This window comes from Sminthopsis crassicaudata, chromosome 1 (genome assembly GCF_048593235.1).
Source record: "Sminthopsis crassicaudata isolate SCR6 chromosome 1, ASM4859323v1, whole genome shotgun sequence".
NCBI classification, from domain to species: Eukaryota; Metazoa; Chordata; class Mammalia; order Dasyuromorphia; family Dasyuridae; genus Sminthopsis; species Sminthopsis crassicaudata.
This window is the reverse complement of record NC_133617.1, coordinates 32023096-32037921: the sequence shown is the minus strand read 5'-3', so window position 1 is coordinate 32037921 and position 14826 is coordinate 32023096. Positions and strand designations below refer to the sequence as shown.

Here is a 14826-nt window from a genome sequence, read left to right as displayed (position 1 = left end):
TAAGTGTCTGAGACTAGATTTGAACTCGGGGCCCCCTGAATTCAGGGCTGTGTGCACTACACCAACTAGCCGCCCTGTATTTAAAGTATTTTGCAAGCATTAAGGGGTTATTTAAATATTACTAGTAGTAAGAGACGCAGAGTCGCACGGTACCAAGAGAGCCTGACTTGAAACCAAATAGGCACGAGTTCAAATCTTGCTTCTGAACCACGTGGCCTGCAGTCTCTGGGGAGGACACACCCCCTCAGAGCTCCAGGCAATTTCCTAGGCAAGGAAATAAAGGGCCTTAAATAAGTGACGTCACTAGACGGCACCGAGGATTGGGCCTGGAGCTAAAACCCGAGTTCAAATTCCACTAGCTGTTTGCCTGCTCGTCACTTAACTTTTCCCTTCAACTCTAAAATGTGGATGACGTCAGCACTGCCTCCCAGCGGTGTTGTCAGAAGGGAAAAGCTTGGTGAAGACGCGGCTCACCGCAGGCCCTCAAAAATGCTCCCTTCCCCCCAGTGCCTCCGTCGCGCTGCCTCCCGGCCCGGCTCTTTCCCAGGGGGACCCTTTAAGTCCCTTCGTCTTCAGCGCTGGTTTCTAAGGGGATTTAATCTACCAGCGCACAGCTCCGCTAAACAACTTCCACCTTCCCGCTTCAGGTTCCGTCTCGTGATTGGCCGGATGTCTCCCACCTGACCCGGCGCGGCCGCCCTGGTTGGCTGTCGCGGGCACAGGCCGGCCGGAAGCTCCTGGTTTCCCGGGTTACGGCGCTGCGCGCGGCCCGCCGTTACCGCTGGAGGAGCCGGGGCTCCGAGAGTCGCCGCTGTGGGCGGCGGCGGCGGGGGCGGCCGCCATGGCGAGCGTGCACGAGAGCCTCTACTTCAACCCCATGATGACCAACGGCGTGGTGCACGCCAACGTGTTCGGCATCAAGGACTGGGTGACGCCGTACAAGATCGCCGTGCTCGTGCTGCTGAGCGAGATGGGCCGCGCGGGCGGCTCCGCCATCGGCCTTTTGGAGCGGCGGCGGCTCAACCAGCTCTTGCTGCCGCTGCTGCAGGTGACGCGCGCGCGCCTGACGCCGCGGGGGATCCGGGCCTAGCCGGGCCCGGCCCCGCCCGCCCACGTGCAGCCCCGTGGGAGGCCGGAGGCTGGGGGGGTAGGACCCGGCCCGTCCGCCTGGGGAGAGCCCCCGGAAGCCGGGCCCTCTGCCCCCAGGCTGCAGCGCGCCTGCTCGGCGGCCCGGAGGAGAGTGTGCAAGCATTTATAAAGCACCCACTGAGTGCCGGGCCCGGAGATGTAGCAAGCATTTATGAAGCACCCACTGAGTGCCAGGCACGGTGCTGAGCGCTGGGATAACGAGAAAGAGCCCTGCCCTCAGTGACTTCCAGTGTGATGAGAAAAAGGGAGGGAAACAGGCATTTATTAAACGCCGACTTCTGTGCAAGGAGCGACGCTGAATGCTAGGGATGTGAGGAAGACACACAGCCCCTGCCCTCTCTCAGCCTTTAAAATTTAAAAATAAATCTATTTTTAGCGCTTACAGTCTGGGGAGAGAAGGAAGGAAACCAGAACGTGTGAAGCCCGCGCCTTCCCAGAGCTTACAGTCTGACCAGGGAGACCCCGACATCTGCAGACGGGCTGCAGAGGGGAATGTGGAGATAGTGCACTAAAACTAAGGGGATTCGAAAGGCTTTTCCTCCGGGGCCAGACTTTAACCTGTCTAGGAGGGTCCGGAGGCTGGAAAGAGGGAGGAGGGACCCAGGGCTGTGTAAAAGCAGGAAGAGGCTCCCGGTGACTTGGAGTCCAAAGGGATCTTTTGATATTTCTAGTTCGACTTGACCAAAGCCCCTCCCCCCGCTGACCCCGCCTTGTTTTTCTTTAAGGGAGACGTCCATCTAGAGAAAGGTTAAACCACCTAAGACGCTGTAACACGAATGAGTCACAGTAATAACCATGTTGGAGCACTTGGAGATGGTGGATGAGCGGGTGGGGAGGGGGGTCTGGGAGATGCCCCGGGGGAGGACCCCCAGAGGAGGAGAGGGCCTGGCAGGCAGGAGCGGCCTTTAGCTCGGTGGAGACTCACTCCTGGCCATTGGGGGCCAGGCCCTCATTTGTCCCCTCAGACTTTGCCACAGCACCGGACTCTGCTACGACGCTGTGGCCGCCGGAGTCTGGACTTTGAAGGGAGACTTTTGTTTTGAAAAAGGGCAGGGTCTTTCCCCGCGCACTTGTCATAGCATTTTCCCAAGACAAGTCTGATTGCCTCCTCCCTGGAAAGCCCTGGTTTATCCTAAAGCTGGGCCTTTGGGTTAAAGCACAAACTTTGCAGTTCCGCATTTAAAGCTCTCCCCAGTCTGGCGCCATCTTTCTAAGCGTCTTTCAGGTTTTACCCTTCACTTCCTCTCTTCCGGCTAGCTGGCCTAACTGCTGTTTCCTGCCCTGTCCCTCTGTGGCTTAGCCCTGATGCCAGAGCCTCTCCGTCCAATCCCCGTTCTTAGCATTGAGTTTGGTTCTTTTTCTACTTCCCACGAGGAGCTTTTCTCCATCCCCCCCATTGTTCGTGCTCCCCAAAATTATTAGTGCTCTCTCCCTCCTCAGATTATCATTTTTTCCATTTATCTGTGTCTCCAGGAACATGTAAGTTCACCGAGGACAGAGATTTTTATTTTTATTTTTCCTTTATTTTTTTTTATTTTTGTCTTTACATTCCCTTGGTCCTTGTTGGTTTGGGTCAGAGGAGACATGAAATCTGGGAGGATACGGGAGGAGGGGAACTCCAGAAGTTGACTCTCAGATCCCTCTGTGGACCACCTTCCCTTTTTTATTTAATGTCACCTAGGGGCCGGATATGACGCTGACTCGGCTGCACAAGGCAATTGATGAGTCCTGTCCACAGTTGGCAAATTCCGTTCAAATCAGGTAAATCCCCCCTTTCCATGATCAGTTTGAAGAAGTTCAGGTGGCCAAGAATTACGAGTAAACACTGAGCAAATATACTTTTGATAGTGTTGTTTCATTGGAGCTAAGAGGGGAAAGTTTTCATGTTGAAAAGAATTCATTTCTTTATGAATGTTTTGAAAAACAGAACTAAACGTCTCTGCCTTTGGTGCACAACTTTGATAACTATCTAAAAAGCCAAGATAATAATTTAGGGAGTAATTGGCAGGTAGGTTAATGATAGGACTAGTTCAGAGAGAGGCTTTGCTGGGGAAGGCGCCGGACAGGACCGGGCCTTTGCTGGTATGGACGGTTTCCCACCAGGGCAGAGGGCAGGTCCTTCAGAGGCTCGGTGGCCGGGCCTGCGGGGGTCACACAGCCGGCGAGGGCCGGCCCGCGGGCCCCTAACTCGGCCCTATGCTACGGCCCACAATGATGAGCCGAAAGCAGGCACAACAGCCTTCCCCCGCTCGAGTTCTTCAAGGTGGTAATTTTGTGTGGCCCAAAAACGAAATTACAATCATGTGTCCTAATGGGGCTTGGCTAATGCCGGGCTGACTGGAGCCAGGCCAGGTGTCCTTCACAAATCCACTCTGCAGAAGAATCTCAGCTTCACAGAAGCCAAGATGTGCTTTGAAGAGTAGGATGGATGGAAAAATTGGTGGTTGTCTTTTATTTTTGTGTTTCCCCTTATACTGCCTGCTGCCCCTTCTCCATCTTCCTCTCCTCTCTTCTCCCCTCAAACTTCCCTTGTAATAAAAAAGAAGGGTTAAGCAACAAAGGTGGATACAATTGAAAGCCACAGGCCGTCGAACTGGCCCAGTGCTGATAGTACAGATGCAGAAACGGAGGCCAGGTGGTCATGGGGGATGCCCAGAGCCAGCCCTGGCCCAGGTCGGTGCCTCGGGCCCAGCCTCCCCACTCCAGGCCGGCCCTTTCTCTGCACCTGCCTTTGCACTGCCCGTGGCGGGCAGGACTGCCGGGGGGGTGCTGGGCTGCTCTCCCGAGCACTCCCGGGCCCAGAAACGTTTTATTTCAGGCCTTTCTGTCACCACTTCGTGTTCAGGAGCACAAGCTGGAGTTAGGGGGTTGCTTGCCTTTATAACTCTGCTCTGGCCTTGGGAAGGAGAATTGTGTTTCATGTTTGTGGTTACTGCACCTCAATGGGGATCTGGGACCTGATGGGGCTCAGAAGTTCTAGGTAAATGGGAGCGCCCAAGGTGGTGGTTGTGCAGGGCCTTCAGCAGGCGGCTGTGGGAGCCTGGGGTTCATGGCTGAGCTGTATAGAAATCAATCACCTCTTTCCCGGGGCTCCCCTGTCCGTACTATTGCCTTCCCAAGGTCTCTCCTTGGCCATAGATTCCCTTGGGAAACATGACACGGGCAGGGTGTCACAGGAGTTCACAAAGATGAGTCAATTTCAGTGTTTTCCTTCAGAATCAAGCTGATGGCTGAAGGGGAGCTGAAGGACATGGAGCAGTTCTTTGATGACCTTTCTGATTCCTTTTCTGGAACTGACCCCGAAGTTCACAAGACAAGTGTCGTAGGTATGGGCTGCGCCGGAAAGGCCAGAGAGTAAGCACTGCTGTCGGTGAGCAGCCCCAGAGCGCACGGCTCTTAGGTGTAAGACGGCTCCACGGAATCCCAGCGGGCCAGCAGGTTCTTTGTATTGGCCACTGTCTTTGAAAGCTCTGTCTGATAGCCAAGTTTGGGCTTTTATCTAATCTGACTTTATCATGGCGGGAATGGGAGGGAGGCCAGGCCCTCTGATATCCTTAGTATGGAACATTTCTGGTGTGGAAGTTTCCTTTCGGAGGGGTATCAATAACATATTATAACTTCAAGGCTTAGAGGGCTGTGGGGTCAGGGTCAATCAGAGTCAGGATTTGAACCCAGAACTTTTTGCCTTCAAGGTTGGCCCTCATGCTGTTTTTCCATCAGAATCTCAGGGTCAAGTAGGAGTTCTCCAGATCATCTGGACAGGTTATTCCTCGGCACTCACTTTGTGCTCTCCTTTGTGCTCAGGCAGCAGCCTCCGTCAAGACCCTCCCATCTTTCAGGGGCTGCTCCCATCACAGAGGGCCAATAGAAGCTAAACTTCACAAGCATAGGAACTGATGTCTAACCAGTTGGATCAGTGAGACTGATGTAAATGAAATTTAAATAGTTTGTATTATTCAAAATCCCTAACATTTAAATATTTAAAGATCACTATTCAGTTTAGCAAACTTTTGTCAGGAGCCTACAAATTGTGGGTTGTCTCCAGATCATTTAACATGGTGGCTAGAAGGCCTAAGACTTGGGTTCAAAGGCTCCCTCTGACACATACCAACTGTGGGCGTGTGGCCAAGTCACCGAGTGGATACGTCTCCCACTGAAGCAGCTCAGCCCCTTGTTTGGAACTTTGGCAGAAGTTAAATGACTGGCAGTTCTCTTGCTGCCCTCAATCCATTGGGGGAGTTTCCCCGCTGGCAGTTCCCCATTCGATGCCCTCCCAAGTCCAGACCTCTATAACCATAATTAACTAAATGTAAATGTATTGTGTTTTCTAGGTTTATTTCTACGCCACATGATTTTGGCCTACAATAAGCTTTCTTTCAGTCAGGTGTACAAGTTGTACACGGCCCTGCAGGAGTACTTCCAAAATGCAGGGAAAAAAGTGGCTGTGGAAGAGGCAGACATGGACCTGACCAGCCCCGAGGGGCAGCTCGTGGGTGTGATGGAAAGGGAAGATCTGATCGTGCCTTCAAGGTAAACCCCGGCTGGGAGGGGACGGGCCGCCCATTCATGTTTACCTTTGTTCTGTCTAGGAAGGAAGGAGTCCGATTCTGGGCACAGTCACTGTGCACAGATCATAGAGAGGGCGAGCATTTCTAATTTAGACTTTCCAAGTCACTTTCCCTCTCAGACTTCTTTTCCTCATCTGTAAAATGAGGGGCTTGGTCTAGGTGATCTCTTGGTGACCACTTTAGCTCTAGTTTGTGATGTACAAAGAGAACCCCTTGGTGCTGCTTAACAGGCTTTCTTGGGACTTTTTCTTTTTCCCTCCTTCCTTCCCTCCCTCCCTCCCCCCTCCCTCCCTCCTTTCCTCCCTTCCTTTTTCCCTCCCTCCCTCCCTCCCTTCCTTCTTCCCTCCCTTCCTTCCTTCCCTCCCTTCCTTCCTTCCTTCCCTTCCTTCCTTCCTTCCTTCCTTCCTTCCTTCCTTCCTTCCTTCCTTCCTTCCTTCCTTCCTTCCTTCCTTCCTTCCTTCCTTCCTTCCTTCCTTCCTCCCTCCCTCCCTCCCTCCCTCCCTCCCTCCCTCCCTCCCTCCCTCCCTCCCTCCCTTCCTTCCTTCCTTCCTTCCTTCCTTCCTTCCTTCCTTCCTTCCTTCTCTCTCTCCCTCCCTCCCTTCCTTCCTTTCTATAATTTTTATTTACCAGATATATGCATGGGTAATTTTTCAGCATTGACAATTGCCAAGCCTTTTGTTCCAATTTTTCCCCTTCTTCCCCCCCCCCCCCCCCCCCATGGCAGGTTGACCAGTACATGTTAAATATGTTAAAGTATAAGTTAAATACAATATATGTATACATGTCCAAACAGTTGTTTTGCTGTACAAAAAGAATCAGACTTTGAAATAGTGTACAATTAGCCTGTGAAGGAAATCCAAAATGCAGGCAGACAAAAACAGAGGGATTGGGAATTCTATGTCATAGAATTCTATGTAGTGGTTCATAGTCATCTCCCAGAGTTCTTTCTCTGGGTGTAGCTGGTTCAGTTCATTACTGCTCTATTGGAACTGATTTGGTTCATCTCATTGTTGGAGAGGGCCTCGTCCATCATAATTGATCATCATATAATCTTGTTGTTGCCATGTTCAATGATCTCCTAGTCCTGCTTATCTCACTAAACATCAGTTCCTGTAAGTCTCTCCAGGCCTTTCTGACATCATTCTGCTGATCATTTCTTATAGAACAATAATATTCCATAACCTTCATATACCATAATTTACCCAACCATTCTCCAACTGATGGGCATCCACTCAATTTCCAGTTTCTGGCCACTACAAAGAGGGCTGTCTGGCTGCATTTCTGGTAAAGCCAGGCTTTCTTCTCTTCAGTGCCCACTGCTGGTGTTCCACCTCATGCCTCTGCTCCAGCTGGTCTTGGGCCTGGGGTCTGTCCCGTTCTCCTTCAAGGCACCTCTCCACACTGCTTTCCTGACCCCATGACCTGGTAGTTACCTTCTGTACACCCAGGGATGCCCGGGCAGACTCCTCTGGCTGGGCTGTAAGCTCCTTGAGGACAAGAGTTGCTTCACTTTGAGCCCAGAGTGGCCTCTGGCCCTGAGTCAGAGAAGTAGCAGTGTGAAGTGACCCAAGCAAAGCCTCTGAGCTGCCTCCGGGAGAGGGATGGTCCAGGCCTAGGATTCACTGACGAGAACTTTTAGAGTGGGGATGTCTTCCACAGATGCGGCTGGGCCACTTGTTTGGAACTTTTCATCTTTACAGAGGTCAATGACCCGCTTCTGGTCGCTTTATTGTCTTAGGACTCCAGAACAAGCCTCTGTTCATTGAGCCACACTGCCCTTCTCGTATTAAGCAGCATGGCATCGATTTCTCATCTGAAAAGTCATTTGACTTGCTGTTAATACTTTGTCAGAATTCCATGATATGCATTTATGTAGCTTGCTCTCATTTATAAGGGCAGCTTTTGGTGATGCTACAATTCATGAAGTTGAGTTGTCTTATGAAAAGAGTATTCTCTCTCTCTCTCTTTCTGTCTCTCTTTGTCTCTCCCATGTCTTTCTCTTTCCCCTTCCCTCACTCTTTCTGTTTCTCTCTCCTTTCCCTTTCTCTTTTTTTCTCTCTTTCCCTGCCTTCCTCTTCTCTTTTTTCCTCTTTCTTCTCTTCCCCCTGTTCTTATAGTCTTTGGTGCAGTGGAAAGATTTAGAAGAAGAGACATTGGGTTTGAATTCCAGGTACGCTGCTTCCTATGTGAATATAATAGGGCCTGTTACTTAATTTTTCTGAGCTTTGATTTCTTCCCTGTTCTATAAAATTAGGGCATTCTATAAAGATGAAGTCTTCCACCTCTAAGTCTATCTAACCTCTATTTCAAAATTATTTTTTTCACGAAGTCATCTTTGTTAAAACTGGGAAGGTGGAGAGCAAGGGCTGTCTATGTCTTGAGTACCACCTACTCAGTTACCAAATGCCCCAAAGGCCTTTGATGTATCTTCTGGTAAAATAGGAGCTAGACTCTTTTGGGAAAGAGAGAACAGAGATGATGATTTTTCTCTTGTTCTTTGGGCAGATCACTTGTGAGATGCCAAAATGGAAACTGCCACTTTGAATTTGCTTTGTTGCCTCCAAGTGGCGGCATCTGCACCTTGCAGGATGAGCCCGGCCTTTGGCCTCCCGGTCATCTGTCCGATGGGAGCAGCACAGATTCTGCTGTGGCAAACTGAGACAGGCTGAGAGAGCTGGCCAAAGGTGTCATAACCATCCCGTAACCGAGGGATGCAGGGCTCACCTCAGCAGGTCTGCCCAGGGGCCTAATGGATGTGTCCACCAACAACTTAATGGAAACGTCATCTAGTTTGCAAGTTGAAGAAATATCTTTGTTTTCCTAACAGTCACTGCTGACAACTTGCAGGACCCTGGGTCTCCATGGGGTCCGTGCAGCCGCCTCTTTGGGTTCCTGCCGTGGCTGAATCCCGGTCTCCCCAGCTCTGTTCTCCTTCGCCCCCCCTTGTCTTTGCGCAGAGCTGTGTTTCTCAGGCACTCCCCTCTTCCAGCACCCCAGGGACTCTCCATTGCCCAGCAGTTACTTGGCCTGCTGCCCAGGCCGTGTGCTCTGGCTCCCACTCACTCCTAGCCTGACTCCCTCTGCTTGGCAGCAGGAGCCTTCTGGGCCATGGGAGGTGGTGTTTGCTGCCTCTCCCCCCTTGGAGCTTCTTCCCTCCTCCATCAGAGTTACTTCTCTCCATTGGAGTGCTTTCCTTCGGTGCCTCAGGAGCTTGGCTTGGCGCGGCTTCTCAGGTGAGACCCCAAGGAAAAAGGGCCTGGGGAGTGGAGTGGGGGGTTCCTCTTGAGACAGCTGCAGATTTGGTGCGGTCTTGTTGGCCGGCCTTTGTGCCTTCTGTGTGTAAGATCCCAGTGGAAGCCTGAAGATGCAAATGGAAGCAACCCCTCCTCAGATGCCCTGTGCAGAGAAGAAGATGCACACGCCACATGGAGCAGTGCCCGGTAAGGGACGGGGGGCACCAGCCCGCCCTCCACCTTCGTTGGGCTCATTGGATTCTCTGAAGTCACGGAGTTTCCAGCTGAAACAACTCTGAGAAGTTACGTTTTCTTTCCCCTGCTTTTGGTCATGTCACTGCAGTGTGGCACCTGAGGCCTTTACTTCTGTTCTTTGCAGGCCCTGCCAGGGTCAGGCGTTGGGAGCTGCCAGGGCTTTTCTTGGGGTTGCTTGGTGGCAGCCAGAAAACACCAAGGAACAGTGGGGGGTCCTTCCTCCAGGGGTTGGTGTTCTCATGATTAGAACCTCAGAGCAGGTCTGGGAGGGACCTTAGACAAGGTCCAGCCTCTGCGCTGTATAGATCAAGAAGCTGAGGGACTGAGGGAGGGGTTGGCCTGGGGCTCCTGCTCCTCCGCACACTTGGAGTTGCTCAGAAGGCTGGGGCTTGGATGCGTGTCTAGTTGTGCTAGCAATTTCAGGCCTGACAGTCGTAGCCTTCGCTGCTCCTTGCCCGAGCCTTAGTGTCTCCAAGTCTTGTTTTGGGAAGAAAGTTATTTGAAAGGATACAGTAGGAAAGTAGGGTGTGGGAGCAGCTCTAGGAAGCATTTAGTAAAGGCCCCAGCTGCTTCTCATCCTCCTCGACTTCTCATAGCTTTTGCCACTGAATCACCCACTTCTCCTTGATGCCATTTTCTCTCCCGGTGGTCCTCTTCCTCTCTCTCCCCCCCCCCTCCCCTCTCAGTCTCTTCCTTTTTACTCTCTTTGCTGAATCTTCACACAAGGCAAGTTCATTAATCATGGCGGCCCCCAGGACCTTTTCTCTTCTCCCTCTTTGCTCTTTCACTTGCTGATCTCATCAACTCCCACAGATCCATTCACTTCTTCATGCAGATGATTGGTAGGTTTCTTTGTCTGCCTCTAGCCTCTCTGCTGACCTGCTGAACATCTCAGTCTGGATATCTTGTGGACGTCATAAACCCTACACGGTCAAAACTGAGCCCATTTGACTTCTCTGTTCCTGAGGAGAGTGCCACCTACCTGCCAGTCATCTGAGCCCACAATCTGAGCTTTGCCCTCCCTTCCTTCCTCCCTCTCACCCCCCCTAGACAGGAAGTTGCTGGGTCTAGTTGATTCTCTCCAATATGCCTCTTTTCTTCTTGATGTTGTCACCTCCTGGAGCACACCCCCCCATCACTTCATGCCTGGGCTATTGCAGTAGCAGCCTGGTAGGTCTGCCAGCCTTCAAGCTCCCCCATTCCAGTCTATTTTTCATTCCACCATCCCATTGAGCTTCTTAAAATGTAAATCTGAACATGGCACCCCAATAACTTCCTAACATCTACGAGATCAAATGTAAAATCCTTTGCTTGGCTCCTAAGGCACCCCATAATCTGGCTCCTTCCTACATTTCACAGCTTACACAGTAAGTGCCTCCTGTAAGGTAAGCCCTGGGAATACAAAGGCAGAATTACAAGTGCATTTCTCAAGGAGCTCACTCTCAGTCCTTTCCACCACATACTCTTGAGATCTGGTGGCTCGGGCTCTCTGGCTGCTTTGCACATCTCTTGACTCTGCACATCTTGTCTTGCTGATCCCCGTGCATGGGACATTCTTCTTCATCTCTTCTGCTTAGTTTCTTCTTGCAAGTTTTAACACAAGCCATACCTTTCCTGATCCCCCTTCTTTCTGTTGATTACCTCCAGTTAATCACTTGTTTACACAGAGCTGTTTGCATGTTGTTTTCCTGTTAAACTGGGAGCTCCTAGAAAGAAGGGACTTTTACTCTTTTTTTAAATATCCTTAGCACTATTTTGGATTTCCTTCACAGGCTATTTGTACACTGTTTCAAAGTCTGATTCTTTTTGCACAGCAAAATAACTGTATGGACATGTATACATATATTGTGTTTGATTTATCCTCTAACATATTTAACATGTATTGGTCAACCAGCCATCTGCGAGGGGGGGGGGGGGTCGGGGGCAGGAGGGGAAAAATTGGAACAAAGGGTTTGGCAATTGTCAATGTTGTAAAATTACCCATGCATATATCTGGTAAACAAAAACTATTAAAATAAATAAATAAATATATATATATCCTTAGCACTTTGCACAGTACCTGGCATATAGTAGGCTTTTAATAAATGCTAGGCAACTGACTGCGGTGAGATGCACCAAAAAAAAAAAAAAAAAAAAATCAAAACCTTTTTTAAGGAGCTTCTATCCCTTGGGGGGGAACAACCTGTACAAAGGAAAGGAAATGTAAAAGATATGCCAAATTAATTCAAAGCAATATCAGTGGGGTTAATTAGGGAAGCATGAAAAATTTTACCTATCAGATCTGTGAATAAGGGAAGAATTTATGACCAAACGAGGAAAGAAAGGACCATAGGAGGTAAAAATGGATAATTTTGATTACATGAAATTGAAGTTTTTACACAAAATCAATGTAGCTAAAATTAGAAGAAAGGTAAAAAGGTAGAAAAAAGTTTTGATAGTAAGTTTCTCTGATATGTGTTTCATTTCTTCAATATAGGGAGAACTCAATAAATTTTGTAAAAAATGATCCCCCTTATTTTTGTTCTATAAGAAATGGCAAGTAAAATGATTTCAGAGAGGCCTGGAGAGACTTACATGAACTGACACTAAGTGAAATGAGTAGAACCAAGAGATCATTTACATGGCAACAATAAGATTATAAAAGATCAATTCTGATAGACATGACTCTCTTCAATAATGAGATGATTCAGGATAGTTCCAATGATCTTATGATGCAGAGAGCCATTTGGTCCCAGAGAGAAGACTGTGAAAAATGAGTGTGAACCACAACATAGTATTTTCATTAAAAAAAAAAAAAAGAAGAAAAAGAAAAGAAAAAATTCCCAGTTAATAAATGATCAAAGGATGAACAGGCAGTTTTCAAAAGAAATCGAAGCTGTCATATGATAAAATGCTCTAAGTTACTATTAGAAAAGTGCATATCAAAACAACTTTGAGGTACCATCTCAAAGAAGAAGGAAAATGATAAATGTTGCACTGTTGGAGCTGTGAACTGATCCAACCATTCTGAAGAACTATTTGGAACTATGCCTTAAGAGTATCCAACTGGGGGCAGCTAGGTGGTGAAGTGGATAGAGCATCAGCCTTGAATTCAGGAGGACCCGAGTTCAAATTTGATCTCAGACACTTAACACTTCCTAGCTGTGTGACCCTGGGCAAGTCACTTAACCCCAGCCTAAGGGGGGGGGGGAAGAGTATCCAACTGCATATCCACTACTAGGTCTATATCTTAAAGGGATCAAAGAAAAACAACAACATCAATGACCTAGAAAAAAATAACAACAAAATTCATATGGAAGAACAAAAGGTCGAGAATTTCAAGGGTAGTAATGAAAAAAAAATCAAATGAAGGTGGTCTAGCTGTATCTGATTTAGAACTATATTATAAAGCAGCAGTCACCAAAACCATTTGGTATTGGCTAAGAAGTAGACTAGTTGATCAGTGGAATAGGTTAGATTCACAGGGCAAGATAGTGAATAAAAATAGCAATCTAGTGTTTGACAAACCCAAAGATCCCAAATTTTGGGATAAGAATTCATTATTTGACAAAAACTGCTGGGAAAACTGGAAATTAGTATGGCAGAAACTAGGCATGGACCCACACTTAATACCACATACTAAGATAAGATCAAGATGGGTCCATGATTTAGGCATAAAGAACGAGATCATAAATAAATTAGAGGAACATAGGATAGTTTACCTCTCAGACCTGTGGAGAAGGAAGGAATTTGTGACCAAAGGAGAACTAGAGATCATTATTGATCACAAAATAGAAAATTTTGATTACATCAAATTAAAAAGCTTTTGTACAAACAAAACTAATGCAAACAAGATTAGAAGGGAAGTAACAAATTGGGAAAACATTTTTATAGTTAAAGGTTATGATAAAGGCCTCATCTCCAAAATATACAGAGAATTGACTTTAATTTATAAGAAATCAAGCCATTCTCCAGTTGATAAATGGTCAAAGGATATGAACCAGACAATTTTCAGATGATGAAATTAAAATTATTTCCACTCATATGAAAGAGTGTTCCAAATCACTACTGATCAGAGAAATGCAAATTAAGACAACTCTGAGATACCACTACATACCTGTCAGATTGACTAAGATGACAGGAACAAATAATGATGAATGTTGGAGGGGAGGTGGGAAAACTGGGACACTGATGCATTGTTGGTGGAGTTGTGAAAGAATCCGGCCATTCTGGAGAGCAATCTGGAACTATGCCCCAAAAGTTATCAAAATGTGCATACCCTTTGACCCAGCATTGCTGTTATTGGGCTTATATCCCAAGGAAATACTAAAGAAGGGGAAGGGACCTGTATGTGCCAAAATGTTTGTGGCAGCCCTTTGTGTAGTGGCTAGAAACTGGAAAATGAATGGATGTCCATCAATTGGAGAATGGTTGGGTAAATTACAGTATATGAATGCTATGGAATATTATTGTTCTGTAAGAAATGACCAACAGGAGGAATACAGAGAGGCTTGGAGAGACTTACATCAACTGATGCTGAGTGAAATGAGCAGAACTAGGGGATCATTATACACTTCAACAATAATACTGTATGAGGATGTATTCTGATGGAAGTCTTCAACATAGAGAAGAGCTAATCCAATTCCAATTGATCAATGATGGACAGAATCAGCTACACCCAGAAAAGGAACACTGGGAAATGAGTGTAAACTGTTAGCATTTTTTGTTTTTCTTCCCAGATTATTTTTAGCTTCCGAATCCAATTCTTCCTTTGCAACAACAACAACAAAAAAATTCGGTTCTGCACATATATATTGTACCTAGGATATACTATAACATATTTAATATGCCATCTAGGGGAGGGGGTGGAGGGAAGGAGGGGAAAAATTTGGAACAGAAGGGAGTACAAGGGATAATGTTGTAAAAAATTACCTATACATATGTACTGTCAAAAATGTTATAATTATAAAATTAATAAAAACAACAACAACAACAAAACCTACATGTAGAAAAATATTTCTAGTAGCTGTTTTTGTGGTGACAAAGAATTGGAAATTAAGAGGATGCCCATCAGTTGAAGAATGACTGAACAAATTGTGGTATTTGACTGTGATAGACTATTATTGTGTTATAAGAAATGATGAGCAGGATTGTTTCAGAAAAACCAGGCAAAACCCTTATGAACTGATGCAGAATGAAGTGAGCAGCCCAGGAGAACTTTGTACGCTGTATTGTAAAATGATAACTGTAAATGACTTAGCTATTCGAGGGGATGCAAGGATATAAAACAATTAAAAGGACTTAACAATGAAAAATACTCTCTACCTCCAGAGAGATTACTGATGAAGTCTGAATTTTTTTTTTTTTTATTTGGTTTGGTTTGGGGGTTTTGTTATTTTGGTCTAGCTTTTCTTTTGCAGTATGGTTAATATGGAAATGTGTCCCATGGCTGTATGTGTATAATCTATTTCAAATTGCTTGACTTTCTATACAGGAATGGAGAGAGAGAATATTGAACTCAAAATTTTAAAAAAATGAATGCTAAGAAATTTGGATATGTGGGAGAAATTAAAAAAAAAAAAGTCCAATAGATGGTTGCTTATGAGGAATCAGAACTCAGCAAAGGGTCTTGGTGGCAAGTG

The 14826-nt window shown here is 47.1% G+C and overlaps 1 protein-coding gene across 2 annotated transcripts in view; it reads left to right on the top strand.

The window, feature by feature from the left end:
* Positions 1-745: 745 nt before the first annotated feature.
* The window catches only part of ANAPC5 (anaphase promoting complex subunit 5), a 29728-nt gene continuing 15647 nt past the window's right edge, over positions 746-14826 (top strand). Inside the window, exons 1-4 of one of the 2 annotated variants that reach the window (XM_074297871.1) lie at positions 746-1048; positions 2831-2910; positions 4366-4475; positions 5481-5679. In XM_074297871.1, coding sequence (XP_074153972.1) covers positions 842-1048; positions 2831-2910; positions 4366-4475; positions 5481-5679 — 596 coding nt within the window. In that variant the 5' untranslated portion in view covers positions 746-841. Of the gene's footprint in view, positions 1049-2493; positions 2629-2830; positions 2911-4365; positions 4476-5480; positions 5680-14826 lie in introns of those variants that run through there. The other variant, XM_074297879.1, reaches the window with a different exon arrangement.